This window comes from Ricinus communis, chromosome 9, assembly GCF_019578655.1.
Source record: "Ricinus communis isolate WT05 ecotype wild-type chromosome 9, ASM1957865v1, whole genome shotgun sequence".
Taxonomy (NCBI): Eukaryota; Viridiplantae; Streptophyta; class Magnoliopsida; order Malpighiales; family Euphorbiaceae; genus Ricinus; species Ricinus communis.
In genome coordinates, this window is record NC_063264.1 from 2,125,080 (window position 1) to 2,141,624 (window position 16,545).

Consider the following 16,545-nt stretch of genomic DNA (forward strand, 5'->3'; position numbering starts at 1 on the left):
ACCGGGCTTGAATTTAGATTTAAAAACTTCAAGCCCGGCCCAAATTTGAGGTCTGGACACGGGCTAGTGTTTAGAATAGGATTGGGACCAGGGGTTCTAAACAAGAATGTCGGCCCATAGTTTCCTCCGTATAGGAAACTCTTGGGCGGGTAAGAATTTTCTGTAAATAATGAATTGAGCCCCTGGACTTTGATACCTTCACAATAGACCCCTATTCAGTCTGATTTAGACATTAAAATCAAAATCACCACTCCATTCTAACTCTCTCTCGTTTCTTTTATTTTTTATAAATTTAATTTCTCTTTTAAAAATCCTTCCAAAGTTCTTCAGATGTATCATAAATGATAAAAGGACAAACTACGAAATAGTAGGCAAACCCTTAAAAGAAAGAAGAAAATGGGCATACCTCACTGTATTGTTTTTACTATTTAAAAGTAAAACAGGCGTCATTATTTGAATAAAAAAAGTCATAATTGTCGATGCTTGATTTTTGTGGAGTGACACAGCATCATGGAAATGTGAGAAGCCACAAACGGTAAGTAACTGAGATTAGGCCCTTCCCAACACTATAGAGCACATGAACTAAACAAAAAAGCAAACAGGAGAAATGCAAAATTGTTGGGATGGGGTGTCCATTTGCACTTCATAATTACACAACCAAACGTGAAATCTTCATTACCACCACGACATAATCAACACAATCAAACCTGCTAAATTTAACATAGACAGTATCATGTGCCCCAGCATCCACGCCTTACCATTCAGAATTAGTATCCATCTGTTCATTTATATGGTCTTACCTAAACCGCAGCAAAGATCATCATGGCAGTGCGTACGAGGGTCTCATAACTGGGTGCTGCCACGTGGACAACAAGAAAGAAAAAGAGTAGACGTGGGGCCATGGGTTTCATCATATTATCCTCCATTCGATTAACAGAATTTAATGGGTATGTCGGGATTAAGGAGGGCAGCGATGATATAGCTTGCCTTCGACTGTCTACAATAAGTATACTTTAGGAGTCCTCCTTCTCTAGTTGTCTTTTTTATTTATCAATTTTAAAATTCTCTATTCTTTTCCATTCATATAACTACTTTTCAGCAGTCACGAGATAACTACCCCTAAACGTAATTATTCTTTATACAAAAAAAAAATATACATGAAAATAAACATCTCTTTATATATAATTTAAGGAAAAAAAATCAATACTGCTAAAGAACATCTCTCGATTTTTCCATATATAAAATATTTAATATAATTTTATTTCAATTACCGAGTGATCAATTTGATTTACTATTTATCCTTTTGGATACAGATAATTATTTATAAATCACTTTCATAATTAATAATAAACAATTCGTTCATTCAAAAATAAAAATATTATTAGACTAGAATGTATAATACATAAAATTTATTTAATTTATATATCATCGAACAAATTAGAAATAGACATATTTCAAATTTTATACTTACCTATATTTTATCTAATATTTTTGTATCGAATTCAATCTTTCATTATAAAACATGGAATTAATCTTGCTATATTCAATTATATATATAATGCAATAAATTATAGATAAATTCAGGGGCTTATAATTATAAAATTACAAATTAATAGATAATGAAACTAATAATTTATTGAACTCTTTATTCAATTTTTATAGATTAACCCATAAAAGAAGCAATTTTTAATATTTAAAATTAAAAAATCAATTAATTAAACAAACAATAATTTTATAAAGCTAAAATAGTTGTAAGTTAAACTCACTTCTTAATTCGACACAAATATAGTCAAATATTTAATCATATAATAATTTTAAAAAAAAATTAAAATAATGAGTAGGAGTATTGCGACTATTAAATATACAGTAGGAGGCACCCAGCATCCGTACAATGGATTAATTTTGTTTGTTGGGCGAGTGGGATTGTGTTATTGACCCATGGATGCCATGATGCGGTCCGTACCATACACCAGTGGGAAACAATGTCAATGCTGCTGCCTGCTTTCAAAGTGGGTTGGACCTAAAGTATGTCCACTATCTATAATTCTTCTTTCTTTCTTTTTTTTTTTTTTTGCACCTTTTAGGTTTTATTATATGTGTATATATACAGATTGATTAAGTATTCATTTGAAAGTATAATATATAAGTACCTAAAATTCTATTTGACGATCATTAATTAAAAGTACATACATATTTATAAAATAAAATATATTTTTTAGCCAACGTATTAAATCCAATTATAAGTTTATCACTTCAAAATCTATAAATTTAATATCACGAAATAAGAATATAATTACAATCGTTAACCTAACTCGACCTTTTAAATAGAACAATTTATCGTCGACTAATATAAATATGAGTTTATCATTTTTACGGTAAAAAAATAAAATATTATTTTTATTTTTTTAAAACAGTAGATATAATCTGTACGAGGGAAAAATAATATTTTTTAATAAAAATAAAAAATAAACTGTCACATTTAAGAATCATCTATCGAAGAAATGTAATTAAGAGACCACATTATTATGAAGGTGACAAGGGTATGGCAAAGCATCACCTCAATCAAAAGTTTGCATGTAAATTTGGCGACACTCAAATGTTGACAATTTCTGATGACCAACGACTGCCTCTAAAGTCTAAATCAAATTTCACAATTTGTTTTCTTTTTTAATTCTTTTTGTTCCCATAAATCTTTTCTTTTATAAACTTATTTTACCCTTAAATTTAATTAATTGTTCCTAACATCATCATGGTGCCCATATTATTATAAGAGTGAAGTCAGTAGAATCTAAATTTAAATTCATGCATCAATATGCTAATGTTGATTAAATTATTTTATATTATTATTAACCAGCATTATATCGCCATCTGATAACCGAATATTATAAATTTAAAAACTAAATAGTTTGAAAAGAAATTGAAGTGTAAAAAAAGAAATTTTTTGTTCTTTTTATATGGCACTAAATATATAATCATATAAAATTATGATATATTCAAATTCTTTGTTCAATTGAATTTTCTTTATTATATTTATTGTAAAAGTTTTAAAAATAATATTTGAAATAGGAAAAATGCTATATGATCCAGTAATTCTTCATGAGAAAGAAAAGAAAAAGAAAAAGAAAAACCATAAAAGGAAAAAGAACAATGATTAAAGATGTTAATTATATTAGATTAAATTAAATATTATGCAATAAAACAGAAAAGTACTCATAAAAATTGGGGTAGACGACATCATCATTGTTGTTAGACCTTCTTTCCTTTCCTTTTTCCCACCATTAACGTCCGAATAAACCAGCAATTCTACTCTATACCCAATACTACTATCATTAATCAATCTTAACCGTTGATTTAGCATACTTGTCAACTGTCATCTGTCTGTAAAAATTTAAACTTTTTGACTCTGGTCTAAGCTGTATATATTCATTTCTTTCGCGGCCTTTGCTCTGCCAGCTCGTCTCTCTCCATCTACACAAACTTGCTCAACTTTGTTCTTTGTTCAAACTTTTCGATAAAATCTGAGTTCAAAGATTGAATCTTTCTCTGTGTCTGTTAAGAAAAAGACTGATTTTTTATGCCATATCTTTGAGTGATTTATAGCTTTCCATAGCTTTGAGAACAGCCAAAACTCAGTTTTTGTACGTTAAAGTCTTTGAATCTGCTGTTTTTTGAACTGGGTTTTAGATTTTCAAACTCAAAGTTGTGTTCTTTTTTAAAATTTGAAAGACTGAATATATCAGTTTGCATTTCGAATTTACAGGGCTTTGTTTTGATAGTCTAAAAAAGAGAATCTTTCTTTAGTACACGAGTTCATTTCTATCGAAGTTAAACTTGAAACTAGCATTCCTTTTTATGTTTTATTATTTTGCTTATTTTCTTTCTCAATCTGAATTGTTTCAACTGTAATGGCATTTGGCGTGGACTCTGTTTTTTCAAAATCAGTGGCAACAGTTGGATCAGATCACTCCTCAGTTGTATCAATAAATCTATTTGTGGCGCTTCTTTGTGCGTGTATCGTTGTTGGGCATTTACTAGAAGAGAATCGGTGGATAAATGAGTCCATTACAGCACTTGCTATAGTCAGTATCATCATCTGCTACAGTTGCTCATTTATCACTTCATGTAAAAATTGCATAGTTTGTGATGGACTTATGGGGAGTTAATGCAGGGTTTGTGTACTGGGATTGTTATTTTGCTTACAACTGGAGGGAAAAGCTCACGTCTTTTAGTTTTCAGTGAAGATTTGTTCTTTATATATCTTCTTCCACCTATTATTTTTAATGCGGGGTAAGCTGGGTTCTTTTCATTGAGTTTGTCTATTCATTGGTTTTAAGTGTTCATTTGTTTGAGATTGGGACTTATTTATGCACATATGGCAGTTGATCTTCACCTCTTGATGTCTAATGCTTGTCTCTTTTTTCGTTTTCAAAGTCTGGTTGGATTGCTCTTCATTTTCTTGAATAGAGAGCTAGACACTCAATTTTGATCACAAACTGTTATTGTTTTCTATCTTTTGATTACGGTTCCTCTCTCCACCAGGTTCCAGGTGAAGAAGAAGCAATTTTTCCGCAACTTCATGACTATTATCCTCTTTGGTGCAGTTGGTACTCTGATATCCACTGGCGTCATTTCAGTCGGTAAACAAAAATCAAAACTTTAGAACATATGAAAAGGAAAGAGAGGAGATACAGTACCGGTCCTTTGCTTGACAGATTATGAAGCTTTATAAATATAAACCGAGTGCAATGTATATATATATAATTGTATTGTCAGCTATGCTATTCTCATCATTTTCTTTTCCTTTTTCTTTTAATTTAACTTAGGTGCTATGCATTTCTTCCAGAAGCTGAATATTGGTTCCCTCGATATAGGAGACTATCTTGGTATGCACAGGACCACTTGCTCTTTGCTTATATTTTCGGACTTCCTTTCCCCATTTTAATGTTTGTTCATCTTCTTTTTAATGCAGCAATCGGAGCAATATTCTCTGCCACGGATTCTGTCTGTACCTTGCAGGTATAAAGGAACGAGTGAATCTATTGTATTAGTACAACTTCTGGACCAACTAATTGTCAGGGTTTAATCCATGTAGTTTATGTTTGTTGTAGGTGCTTAATCAGGATGAGACACCTTTGTTATACAGTCTGGTTTTTGGAGAAGGTGTTGTGAATGACGCCACATCTGTTGTGCTCTTCAAAGCAATCCAGAGCTTTGACCTCTCCAACATCAATTCAACCGCTGCTACGCAATTTGCTGGAAACTTTCTATATCTGTTTGTCTCAAGCACCGTTTTGGGAGTTCTGGTAAATCTCTCCCTCTCTCTCTCTCTCTCTCTCTCTCTCTCTCTCTCTAAGTTTGAATATGCTTCCATGATATTGTGCACAATCTTATTTTATTATGTTGTTTACTTCTGCAGGCTGGACTATTTAGTGCATTCATTATTAAGAAGCTTTACTTCGGCAGGTTTGTAAACATTATCATGCTGATTACCTTTCAATGTTAGCCTTAACTCTTAAAGACAGGTGGTTATGCATAGCAGGAAGAAAACATAATGATGGAAGCAGTATAGTTGTGAAAGGCAAAAAATCATTGCACTCTTTTGTGTATTTATTTTATTAATGCGGTCAAATCTTTGACTTTACTTGCTGTTAAACTTCATAGTAACCTCAACTTGCGTCATATTTCATACTCTGGGGATAGTTCAAATGAGAAAATAATACCGCATTTAGATGAAAGGAATGCCGTGTGCTTACTAGGTAGTGCGCTCTTTGTAATCCTGTTTTCTTGCAAAAACCAGGCACTCTACTGATCGTGAGGTTGCTCTTATGATACTCATGGCTTACCTTTCATATATGCTGGCTGAAGTAAGTTCTGAAGAAACTGTAGAGCACCTCTATTGGGATCACCAGGCTCTGCTGCTCCTATCTATTGATAGATTGAAGTTTTGGGCAGAAGGCATTCTAACCTTGTTGTTCATGATTTGGTTTCTCTTGCAGCTATTCTATTTAAGTGCTATTCTTACTGTGTTCTTTTGCGGGATCGTTATGTCACACTACACATGGCATAACGTGACTGAAAGTTCAAGAGTAACAACCAAGTATGTTATGCTACATCTTGTTGAATGTTTATATGGACAATTCCATCACAATTTTAGATACTAACCTTATCTCATTGCTAATAAATGTGATCCACCATTTTCAGGCATGCTTTTGCTACTTTGTCTTTTGTTGCTGAGATCTTCATCTTCCTTTATGTTGGCATGGATGCCTTAGACATTGAGAAATGGAAATTTGTAAGCCATAGGTAAGGCTAATGCATAGAAATGGCATTAGACATCATGCAAATGAATTCCAAGATTGCAGAATGCGAGTAACCATTTGCTGATCATGAGAATTGATTGCTGCTTTTCTTCTCAGCCCTGGAACATCAATTGGTGTGAGTGCAATACTCCTGGGATTGGTTCTGCTTGGAAGAGCAGCTTTTGTTTTCCCCTTGTGCTTTTTATCCAACTTGACTAAGAAGTCTTCATATCAGAAAATTGACATAAAGCAACAGGTGAAGCTTTCTAGCCATTCTGATTAGTTTCTAACATAGAAAGTTTATAAATCACTTAATGTTTTCTCTAATTTTATGCTTGGCAGGTAACAATTTGGTGGGCTGGTCTTATGCGTGGTGCTGTTTCTATGGCTCTTGCGTATAATCAGGTGAAGACGATTGATTGTGCATTCTTTTGTTACAGGAACTGACAAACAAGGTCTAACCTCCTTGGTGGAATGGCTAACTAGCTACAGTTTTTCTTTTGTGTCCTGGTGTATGTTCATGTCCACTGAATTGCATATTTATCTTCAAAATCGCACAGTTTAACAGTTCAGGCTATAGAAGATTTCGCGGGTGTGCAATTATGATCACCAGTACAATCACAGTTGTCCTCTTCAGCACAGCGGTAAGACACTGCTATCCTTATGCTGTAAATGGTAAAATGGACTTGACCGGATATAGAATCATCCGTCCATGCTGTTAAGAAAGAAAACGAAAACATTGTAGGGTTAATTATTAGAAATATGCAGGTGTTTGGGATGATGACTAAACCACTAGTGAGAATCTTGCTTCCTTCTTCGAAACAAACTTCCAGCATGTTGTCTTCTGAGCCATCTAGTCCTAAATCCTTCCTTGTGCCATTTCTGAATGGGCAAGATTCAGAAGACAACAAGGACGGCCAGAATGTAGCTCGCCCGTCAAGCCTAATGATGCTTTTGAGCACCCCTTCTTACACTGTCCACCATTACTGGCGAAAATTCGACGATGCTTTCATGCGGCCTGTTTTTGGTGGCCGTGGTTTTGTACCATTTGTACCTTGCTCCCCAACTGATCCAAGTGATCTTAACCAATGGCAGTGAGGAGAAAAGTTTTCTACAGATGAATGACTACTAATTTATAAGACTTGGTAGGTAGGTCATGCAATCGGCTTGTCGGTGTGAAATTTGTTAATAGTCAAGAGATTTCAGAGTGAGGTTGTGATGCCATTTTTATATAGGATTCACAGCTTGTAATTTGTTTCCATTTTGGTGATTCTTTTTTTTTTTTTTTTTTTTTGTCTATACGGTTTGTCAAAGGAGATGATATTCCAGAGAGCATGCAGGGAATGTAAGCATTTTCCATACTTGAGTTTTGTCGTATTATTTTTTGAGGTGAATGATTGCCATGGTTGGCTTTAGGAGAAGTGAAAAACAACTGTGTTGCTCCTCTTCTCTCTATATCTCTCACTCCATGTTTCTACACGCATCATCAAATATTCATTTGTTTCATCGAAGACGAGGAACAAGTCACTTGCAGGCATGGAATCAACCCAAGTATTCTATTCCATATGCAATCAGAGGCAGCCACAGGTGAGAGGATAACATATTAGATTAAACATTGGCACCTGTTAATTTTTGGTGACAGGGATTATCATTATCAGACGGACGGCTGCGATTCTCTGATATTACATCTCCTAAAATGGAGGAAACTTAACCGATAAATTCATAAAGGAAGTTACAAAAGTATGCACCGTATTTTGACCCTACACCACTCGCATAACGTTGGTCTTATATGTATGGTGGAGTTTGTAGTGAGGAGAAGAAAAAGGCCTGTTACAGAAATTAAGAATGCAAAATGCAATCCTGCAGCATCACTTTCAACTTAGTCACATTGTGTGTGGTCACTATATCTTTGTGTTTTAGATATACGATTTAAGTTTTAATATATATATATTATTAAATCATGAAAATGTATAAAATATTTTTATCAATTCTAGTTTGTCAACTATAATAAAATATGCTTACACATACTCTAATTTTAAAAAATTAATAAATATATGTTAATTATTTACCAGTTAGTTTGATGTATGTACTCTATTTTTAAAATTAAATTATCTATCAATTTAAATATAAACATACACCAGAAAAACAAAAAATTTCCTTAAGTGGTTCTAATTTATGATTACAACCTACATATTTTTTTAATAATTAAATTTTAAAAATGAAATTCCCTTTTATCTTTTCTTTTTTTTTATAATATCAATGTGAATAAATATATTAAATAAATGAAAAAATCATTTAAAAGCAAATATCAAAACTTATCGGAGGAGAAGAAATTTCTTAGATTTTTTAGATAGTGATGCGTGCGCTTATATAACTTGTATAAAGAAAGAAAATCATTATAAAAGAAAATGTTTTAGGACCCAATTGCAACATCAAAGCCATATCAAGATCAAACAGACCAATTTTATAAAAATAAGGCAAGTCAGGATATTCTATTAAGTTACCGACTCAGACCGGTAAGGTTCTTTTATATACTTTTAATGCTTTATTTTTCGAAAAAAGAAAAAAGAACTTTTAAAACTTAATCCTAAAAGAGCAGAAACTTTTACGACTCTGAAATTCTGTCCCTTTTGACAATGTTTTCATGCTTTAGATTGTTACTATTATCTTTTATTACAAAGATCAGTTCTCTTTATACGCACCATTTCAACAGACTCCTACATATCAAACATCAAATATGATAATTATGAACAAAAGGGCAAAAATAACATATCTGGGGTAGCAATCAAGTCCACCTGTATGTGTCCATCAGCACAAAACCATTCTAAGTTACAAAAGTATTCCTCCTATGGATGTATGAGGTATCCAATTACCAGGCTGATGAGAGAAACTGTACAAACATACAGGAGCGGAAAACCCATCTGAATTCTTTTCACCTTGTTCCTCCTTAACAACTCCTACACATGGGAAATAGCCGATATTAAAAACACTGAACAATTGGAAGCTTAGCGTTTCCCTCGAACTTTTAAAGTACGAATTACACTAACCCTAAGCGGCTGTGAATCCAAAGAATTTAAAAGTGCTTGGAAGGAAATTTTTGAGAGTCTGAGAATCAAGTCTTATTGGAGTTCAAAACTGAAAATAAGAACTGGTGGTGTTTTAAAACTAAATTACTCACTACTTCTTGCTTGAGCATATTCTTCTCTCTAATGGCTGTGCTACTCTCATCAGTCAGCTTCATAATCTTATGATCAGCCTGCAAATATGAACAATCAATAACAATGAACTTGATAACAAGAGATTTAAATGTCATCAGTAAAGAAATCTCCTCCGAGGATGAAATTTAAGTACAGGGATCCTTATTTTGAAAAACTAATTATAAGGAGTTCCAAAGGGTTATCATTAGAAGATGCAGGTTAAGACTTATAAAAGCAAAGGCCAGTCCAGTGAACACATGGATGGAGATCAAATTTAATCTAATGGCCAATGGTTATCACTAATTTGAAGCTACAATAGTAGAGAACAGACCTCTCTTAGTTTTGAGTCCATTAAATGTAGCCTTGTTTTTAACTCCTCAAAATCCTTAACTAACTTTGCTTCCACTACGTCCTTAGCTGACTCCAATTCCTCTGCATCATCAGCTGGTCTTGACTCCTCGTCCTTTACAGTCTTTAACTCCTCAATAACCTTAGCAGATTGAAAGCTGGAAATATCCTCATCTAACTGCTTCAAAAGAGGCATAGCAACTATGTCAAGTTCCCTAGAGCATTTAAATTCTCATGAATATACACAAGCATATAGAACTTTCATAATCAGTCATCTAACTCTAGCATCCTATGCTTTTCTGCCAGCAAACAGAATTTATCATCAAAGACAAAGTGGTTAAACTACAAGTACCATAATGCAGCTTGATGCATGGCAGCATCAATGCATTTACACATGTATCCCTATAGAATTCTCCTACTACATAAATAGGGTAAGAATCACCTCGCATAGGAGAAACTAGAGAGAGATAGAGAGAGGAGGAGAAACAAGACCTTTCTCAAGGCAGTTTTGCAAATTATAACCATCTTCTTACCCTTTCAGGTGGAGGTATGTTTTCAATGCCATTCTGTGAGATATCCTTGTGCAATGAAGTGTCATAAAATGGATCTTTTTTCAACTCTCCGTTGTTTGGAAGCAGAACAGGGGAAGTGGGTGCATTGGTGAGAACTACCCTCAGCTTCTTTTCTTCAATGTATTTCCCACTTTCTTTGGAAAACTGCCAAACAATAAAACAATAAGTTACTACAGAAACTACCGATTCTCAGTATGAAAACAACATAAAAAGAAAACAGACAGCAAATACTTACCATGCCAGATGTAATGTCTTCGTCAGTTGTTCCAAAGGGCACAATAGTGCTTTGAACCAGGAACTTGTCTTTGCACAGAAAATCAGGTGGAGCTACCTTCTGAGCTTGCATGGTAACTACAAAAGCCAAAAAGTGAACAGCAATGTATCTATTATAGTTCCTGAGGACATAAGAAGATGCCAGTAACTTCACTGGTTCTTTTATTTTGCCAGAGATGAATCAAATTATTTCCTCATGCTGCTTGTTTAACCATTCTTAATCTCAAAAAAGTTTTAATCTGTATTTGATTTTATACGCTGTTCTAAAACCAAAAGGTCTTAAGAATTCTGCAATAGGTAACGATATCCTTCATGATTAAAAATAGCAGGCTTGGTTATTTGTCATAAAATGCAGTTTCTCACCAACAGGAAAGAATTAAGCTTAAAATACTGTTTCTTCCTTGTCAAAATAAACTACTGCAAACAGGATATCAAATAAGCTGATCATAAATAAAATAAGGAAGAAGAAAAATCATAAACCTGTGAATTCACAACTTGCTTTCGGCTTGATAACGCCTATGTTAGGCCGAACACAATACTTTTTAGGAGATGTAGTCTTCACCTGCCAGTATAGTTTTTGTGAATAAGCTAGCTATCGAATCCAGATATCTTTTCCTACAAACCAAGCTTCTCTCCTCTAATACATTGCAAGTGCAAGCAAACTAAAAAAAATACAAAATTTGTTGCAAATTCATTACAAAATAGTGAATGTACCTTGAAAGCAACATACTGATCAACAAACCTGTTAATCAGTTGTATAGAACACGAGCTTTGTTTCTTCAATTCAACTAACAGATACATTAAATAAAAGAAAATTAATTATTTCTTTTCAGTTTTAGCCAAATAACGCATGTAATTTACCATGAATACTCACACGTAAACTCGATTTCGCGAGGCTGAACTTCCAAGAGCTCCGCAGCCATCACTCTTTAACCTTCGGAAGAAAGAAAAAAAACAAAAAAAAGCAGAAAAAACTGATAATTAAGAATAAGCAGAATTGAAAATCCTATGAGCAAGATGAAGCGAAATGTAATGTAGAGAAAAAGAAGCGTTACTTTATTAGTAGAGAGCAGAGAGAAAATGCAGATCCAAACAGAAAAGTATTTTAAAAAAAATTGAAGCTTAGAAATGGTTGGGTTTGTTGTTAAGTGTGTATGTGGTGATCTAAAAGAAAACACTAACTAAAAAAGTTATGAATTATTATTATTATTATTTTTTAAATTACTACAAATTTGAAAGATAAAAGTGTAAGAGAAGGGAAGAGAGTGTTTGGGAGAATGTGAACGTCGGGTACGTGGGTGGGTCAATCTGACACTGACGTAGGGATTGTACCGTATTTGGCCACCGTTGCCACCACCTTTGCTTCCCTTCCTCTTTCTTTTCTTTCATTAACATCACCATTTAGTATTTTTTTTTTGTCACGTGCCACCTCACTCGTTTATTATTACAACTAAATATACATCAATTATCTAATATATAATACAATTAATATCTTATTTATTATGTTATAAAGATATAGTTAGATTCATATTGTCTGTTATTAACATGATTATATTAAAACAGGAGTAAATTAGATTGTTTTCTGTTGGAGCCTTTATCATTTGAGTGTTGGTTAATCGATCTAATTTGGTGTCGATAATGAAAATTGTACGCTAAGTAAATGCATTTGCTTACAGCAGATGGGACTTGCTTGTGATTACTGAGAGGTTAGGTTCTTTTTCTTTTTTTCTTTTGTTATTATTTGGTAATTCTTATCAGTTGATGTGTCTATTATTGGGTGATTATATCATATTATTATGTTTAATGAATTGTGTTATCATGTTAATTGTCCAGCAATCAGAAGAGAAACAGTATAAAATGAATAAATAAAGGTAAAAGAAGAAGAAAATAAAAAGGAGGACACATTTCCATTGTGGTAATGGAGAAGAATAAATAGTCATCAAATTCAAAAGAGAGAATACAGAGAAAGAAAAGGACGGAAAGCATTCATTTCTTCTTATTATTATTATTATTAAACATTCCTTTTTGGCCAAAGTAGGGAAAAAGGCAAAATCATTTGGGAAGTTAAAATATTCACCGACAAATAAAGGGGGAAAAAGAAAGATAACTTTATTTCTTAAAATCTCATTTGAGAAACCAATTCTAAAGCAACACTTTTGGCTTTTATGAGCAGAAAAATATGAGGACGAAAACCGGAGATTTTGGGTAGAAGGAGAAAAGGGAGACATCTCAATGTTGTAGTTGGGCCTAACAGAGTACACTTTGTAGTTCCTTGAATGGGCTCAAAACAATCCATAAAATCCACTTTCAATTTTGCAAGATTTTATTATTTTATTATTATTTAAAAATCTTCATGCGATTGTAAGAATACAATTAAGAGATAATCAAAATTTTTACGTGTTTTAAGTCTCAAAAATTAACATATACTAATCGTTTACTCGCGTGCCGCATGATTGTTATTATTATTTTAATTATAAAATTAAATTAATAGATACTATTTAATACTTTATTTTATAAATTTTTTAAAAATAAATAATTATTTTTAAATGTCCTTAGTTTTTTAAAATATTATTAATACGATAATATAAAAATTATTTATTAATTAATTTTCATGTTATATAAATTAACATATTAATATTAATTGAAATTGCTATTTTTTAGTGTTAGAAATTTATTATATAATTAAAAAATAATATATTATCAAATATAATTTAAAATTATTATTTAATTATAAAATCAATCTATTAGTTTATATAATATTAAAATATAATTAATATATGCTATTTTTGAAATAGAATATTATTATTTAATAGAAAATTATTTATTAATTATTAATATTAAATAATAATTAATGTGCTATTTTTGAGATTAAAGTTAATATTTAATTAGAATATAATTTATAAATTAATAAATTAATAAAAAAATTATAAAATTATACATAAATTTGAATTTTATGTGTTAAAAATAATTACACGTATTAAAATAAAAATTATATGCATAAAAAATTAAATGTATATATTCAAAATATTTTAAGTGTCATTAATTAATATATATATATATATATATATATATATATATATAACCAAACTGACCAAACTGATCGTTTCTCCCCGGTTCTTTTGGTTCTATTTCGGCTTTGCTCCCCTGGTTTAAATCCAAGCCAACGGAAAGGAGATCCGGTTAATGCATTTGACAACTTAAAACTGGTAACCAAACATTCGAAAATTTCGATAGAAACAAAGCCAACAAATCTCAACAAACAAACAACGACAAGGAAAATACAGAGACAACTATAAAACAACAACTCCATCGTTTCCAGTCTTTGTACACTTATTATTAGAGCTACACTTGTTTCTCTCTTCCCCCCCACATACACACCCTCCTCGTGCTCTTCTTTTATTTTATTTTTGTCTTTTTTTTCTTCTTCTTTTATATCTCTTCTGTGTGTTCCTTCCAGTTCTTGTTGAACCATAATCAAATGGCCTCTATTACAGGAGCTTCTTCCGTCTCCATGACAAGGTCTCTTAAGTTTAATACCCAGGTAATAGATTTCATTATTGATCTGGGTTTCCTCTTCTTTTATTGTTTTATCGGTTTAAATCTTAAAAAGATTGCTGCTTTTTCTGTTCTTCTTTTATTGGGATTCTTGATTGGAATGTGTTGGCTTTTCATGTGATCTAGATCTTGAACTTTTGAAGATTCATGTTTTCTTTACTAGCCTTTATAGGGGTTGATGGGTTGATTTAGATTTGCATCCAATTCATGTGGACGGGAAGATGAGATTTTCTAGTAGAATTTCAAGTTTCTTTTTTAATGTTTATGGTGCCTTTTTCATGCGAATGAAATGCCAAAATTATTGAGCAAAAGTTTAATGAGTGGGTTTGATGTTAGATTTTGATATTCTTTACTTTTTGATGATTTGTTTATTTATTATCATTAGTAAAACATCTGTATTTTTCTTTTTCCCTTTTAATGATTTTTAGTGTTTGAGCAGGCACCAAGCAATGGGTTCTCTAGTCTGAGGTCTATTTCACTTCCCATTAGTGGGAGAAGCTTTCCCTCCCTTACATTGCGACAGGGAGCATCTCGCTTCCGTGTCTCCTGTGCGGTGTGTATCTCTAGACTACATACGTATATAATTCATTATTGGTCTTTGCCATTGGTATTAGCTGTCATACAAATATTCCCTAGCATCTGTTTGCATTTTGTTCTGGAACTTGTTCATGTTATCTGTCAGATAAAGCTTGGCTACTCTGAACCCGATGAGATCAAGTGATATGATTTTCATATTCATTTGTTTGTTCCAAACCTGTGATTTTAACATAGTTAGAAAGTCCCCTCATGATCAGGGCTTTTCAGTTTTCCATGTCTATATGATGCATTCGGCATGTCTCCAGTGATTACTTGAATCTGTCTTCACAATTGTCCGAAGTTTTGCCAATTGCATAATTTGTCAATAGATACACTTGAATGTATATTGTATAGGACGGTACACTTGAAATGTATATGTACATGGTGAATGCCAGCCACCAGGCATGCATCTTTGATACTATAAATGAAAATACTGCCAGCAATTCTGATACTGATTTTTTTCTGTCAACCAGGCCAAACCCGACACACTGAACAAAGTGTGTGAAATTGTGAGGAAGCAGCTTGCTCTGACACCTGACACTGTTGTCAATGGAGAGTCAAAGTTTGTTGCACTAGGAGCTGATTCTCTTGACACGGTACTATAATGTCAATTCTTACATTATAAGTATATATAATATGGTAACACTGTCTAATTAAAATTTTAATCATTATTTATCTTATGTTACTTACATCAATCCGGATTCCTGATTTATTTTCTTAGTTGTCATACTGAATTGGGTTATATTGTCAAGATCTCAAGGCATGTGCTACATCACATGATATTTAATATGTTTTATTTGGACAAAAGAAGAAGAATAAAGAATAGGATTTGATGGTGTAAATTATGAATTTTTTTCTCATTTGGACTCCTGTTATTCTCTTTCCTTTTCTTTTAACTTTCAGTTTTCTTTTGCTTTTTCTTTTTTTGGTGGGGGGGATTAAAACTGAATTGGTCAACTACGGCAACAAACATATCTAATTTAACTAACTTAAACAGATAATTCCAGCTAAAATTTACAAAAGGGGGTTCTCCATCAGGAACCATTGCAGTTATTTAGATTTTAATTGGTGTATTTTTTTCATCAAATACATTCTCTTCTCTTATTTAGGTTGAGATTGTAATGGGACTCGAGGAGGAATTTGGAATCAGCGTGGAAGAAGAAACAGCCCAGAGTATCGTCACTGTTCAAGATGCAGCAGATCTGATTGAGAACCTTATTGAAAAGAAAGCTTAAAAAATGCATTGAGGGAGTTGAAGATATAGTTCTATTATTTATATTCAAGTTTAGTTATATATTTTCGTTTTTCTTTTTTCCTGCGTGTTGCTTCTCTAGAGAACCCCAAAGATAAAGAACTGAAACTCATACTGAGGTTTTGCTCAATTTCCTCTTTATCTAAATTATCTGAATATTGAAAGAAGCTGTGAGCCTCAGTATCCTGTTTGCATCAATTCCAATATATACATTTGCAAAAGGACACTACTATTCCCGTGCAACTTTTGCGCATGCTCGCACTACTATCAGAGAAAAATATTCACTTTTGTACTTGGGTTGCAAAATTATCATGCTGTTTTCCCTCCCTGTCAAACAATGAAAAACAGAGAAAAAAAGAAATCATAGGTAGGCAGAGAGACAGTTCTGAAGGATAGCAACTGGGTGCAAATTTATATAATGCGCTGATGGTCGAGCAAGAGGATAAACAACACTGAGCACATCAGCTAGTGAG

General features: G+C 32.5%; 3 protein-coding genes across 7 annotated transcripts; 2 read left to right on the forward strand and 1 right to left on the reverse strand.

The window, feature by feature from the left end:
- The first annotated feature begins 3,461 nt into the window (after positions 1 to 3,461).
- Positions 3,462 to 7,720, forward strand: LOC8262382 (sodium/hydrogen exchanger 2). Of its 2 annotated transcripts, XM_002516816.4 has the most exons (14): positions 3,462 to 4,079; positions 4,169 to 4,287; positions 4,540 to 4,637; positions 4,824 to 4,883; positions 4,970 to 5,016; positions 5,109 to 5,303; positions 5,417 to 5,463; positions 5,798 to 5,864; positions 5,997 to 6,097; positions 6,202 to 6,303; positions 6,417 to 6,555; positions 6,642 to 6,704; positions 6,860 to 6,943; positions 7,068 to 7,720. In XM_002516816.4, exons 1-14 carry the CDS (start codon positions 3,906 to 3,908, stop codon positions 7,395 to 7,397), a joined length of 1,626 nt encoding a protein of 541 aa, XP_002516862.1. In that variant the 5' UTR covers positions 3,462 to 3,905; the 3' UTR covers positions 7,398 to 7,720. The 2 variants fall into 2 exon arrangements, 1 of the variants encoding a protein (XP_002516862.1); XR_007217214.1 differs by lacking the exon at positions 6,642 to 6,704 and having other exon boundaries at positions 6,740 to 6,943; positions 7,068 to 7,132.
- Positions 7,721 to 8,902: 1,182 nt separating this feature from the next.
- Positions 8,903 to 12,046, reverse strand: LOC8262381 (vesicle-associated protein 2-2). 4 transcript variants are annotated; one of them, XM_015717809.3, is made up of 9 exons: positions 12,022 to 12,046; positions 11,564 to 11,623; positions 11,404 to 11,477; positions 11,170 to 11,251; positions 10,652 to 10,767; positions 10,378 to 10,560; positions 9,828 to 10,025; positions 9,478 to 9,555; positions 8,903 to 9,256 (listed from the first exon to the last, which is right to left on the reverse strand). In XM_015717809.3, the coding sequence occupies exons 2-9, from the start codon at positions 11,610 to 11,612 to the stop codon at positions 9,146 to 9,148; spliced, it is 891 nt and encodes a 296-aa protein (XP_015573295.1). In that variant the 5' UTR covers positions 11,613 to 11,623; positions 12,022 to 12,046; the 3' UTR covers positions 8,903 to 9,145. The 4 variants fall into 4 exon arrangements, with proteins under 4 accessions (XP_015573295.1, XP_015573294.1, XP_048234789.1 ...); XM_015717808.3 differs by lacking the exon at positions 12,022 to 12,046 and adding an exon at positions 11,745 to 12,009; XM_048378832.1 differs by lacking the exon at positions 12,022 to 12,046 and adding an exon at positions 11,745 to 12,009 and having other exon boundaries at positions 11,564 to 11,663.
- A 1,802-nt stretch (positions 12,047 to 13,848) lies between these two features.
- LOC8262380 (acyl carrier protein 1, chloroplastic) lies at positions 13,849 to 16,239 on the forward strand. The gene is made up of 4 exons (XM_002516814.4): positions 13,849 to 14,230; positions 14,684 to 14,797; positions 15,294 to 15,416; positions 15,930 to 16,239. Exons 1-4 carry the CDS (start codon positions 14,168 to 14,170, stop codon positions 16,053 to 16,055), a joined length of 426 nt encoding a protein of 141 aa, XP_002516860.1. The 5' UTR covers positions 13,849 to 14,167; the 3' UTR covers positions 16,056 to 16,239.
- Positions 16,240 to 16,545: the final 306 nt, after the last annotated feature.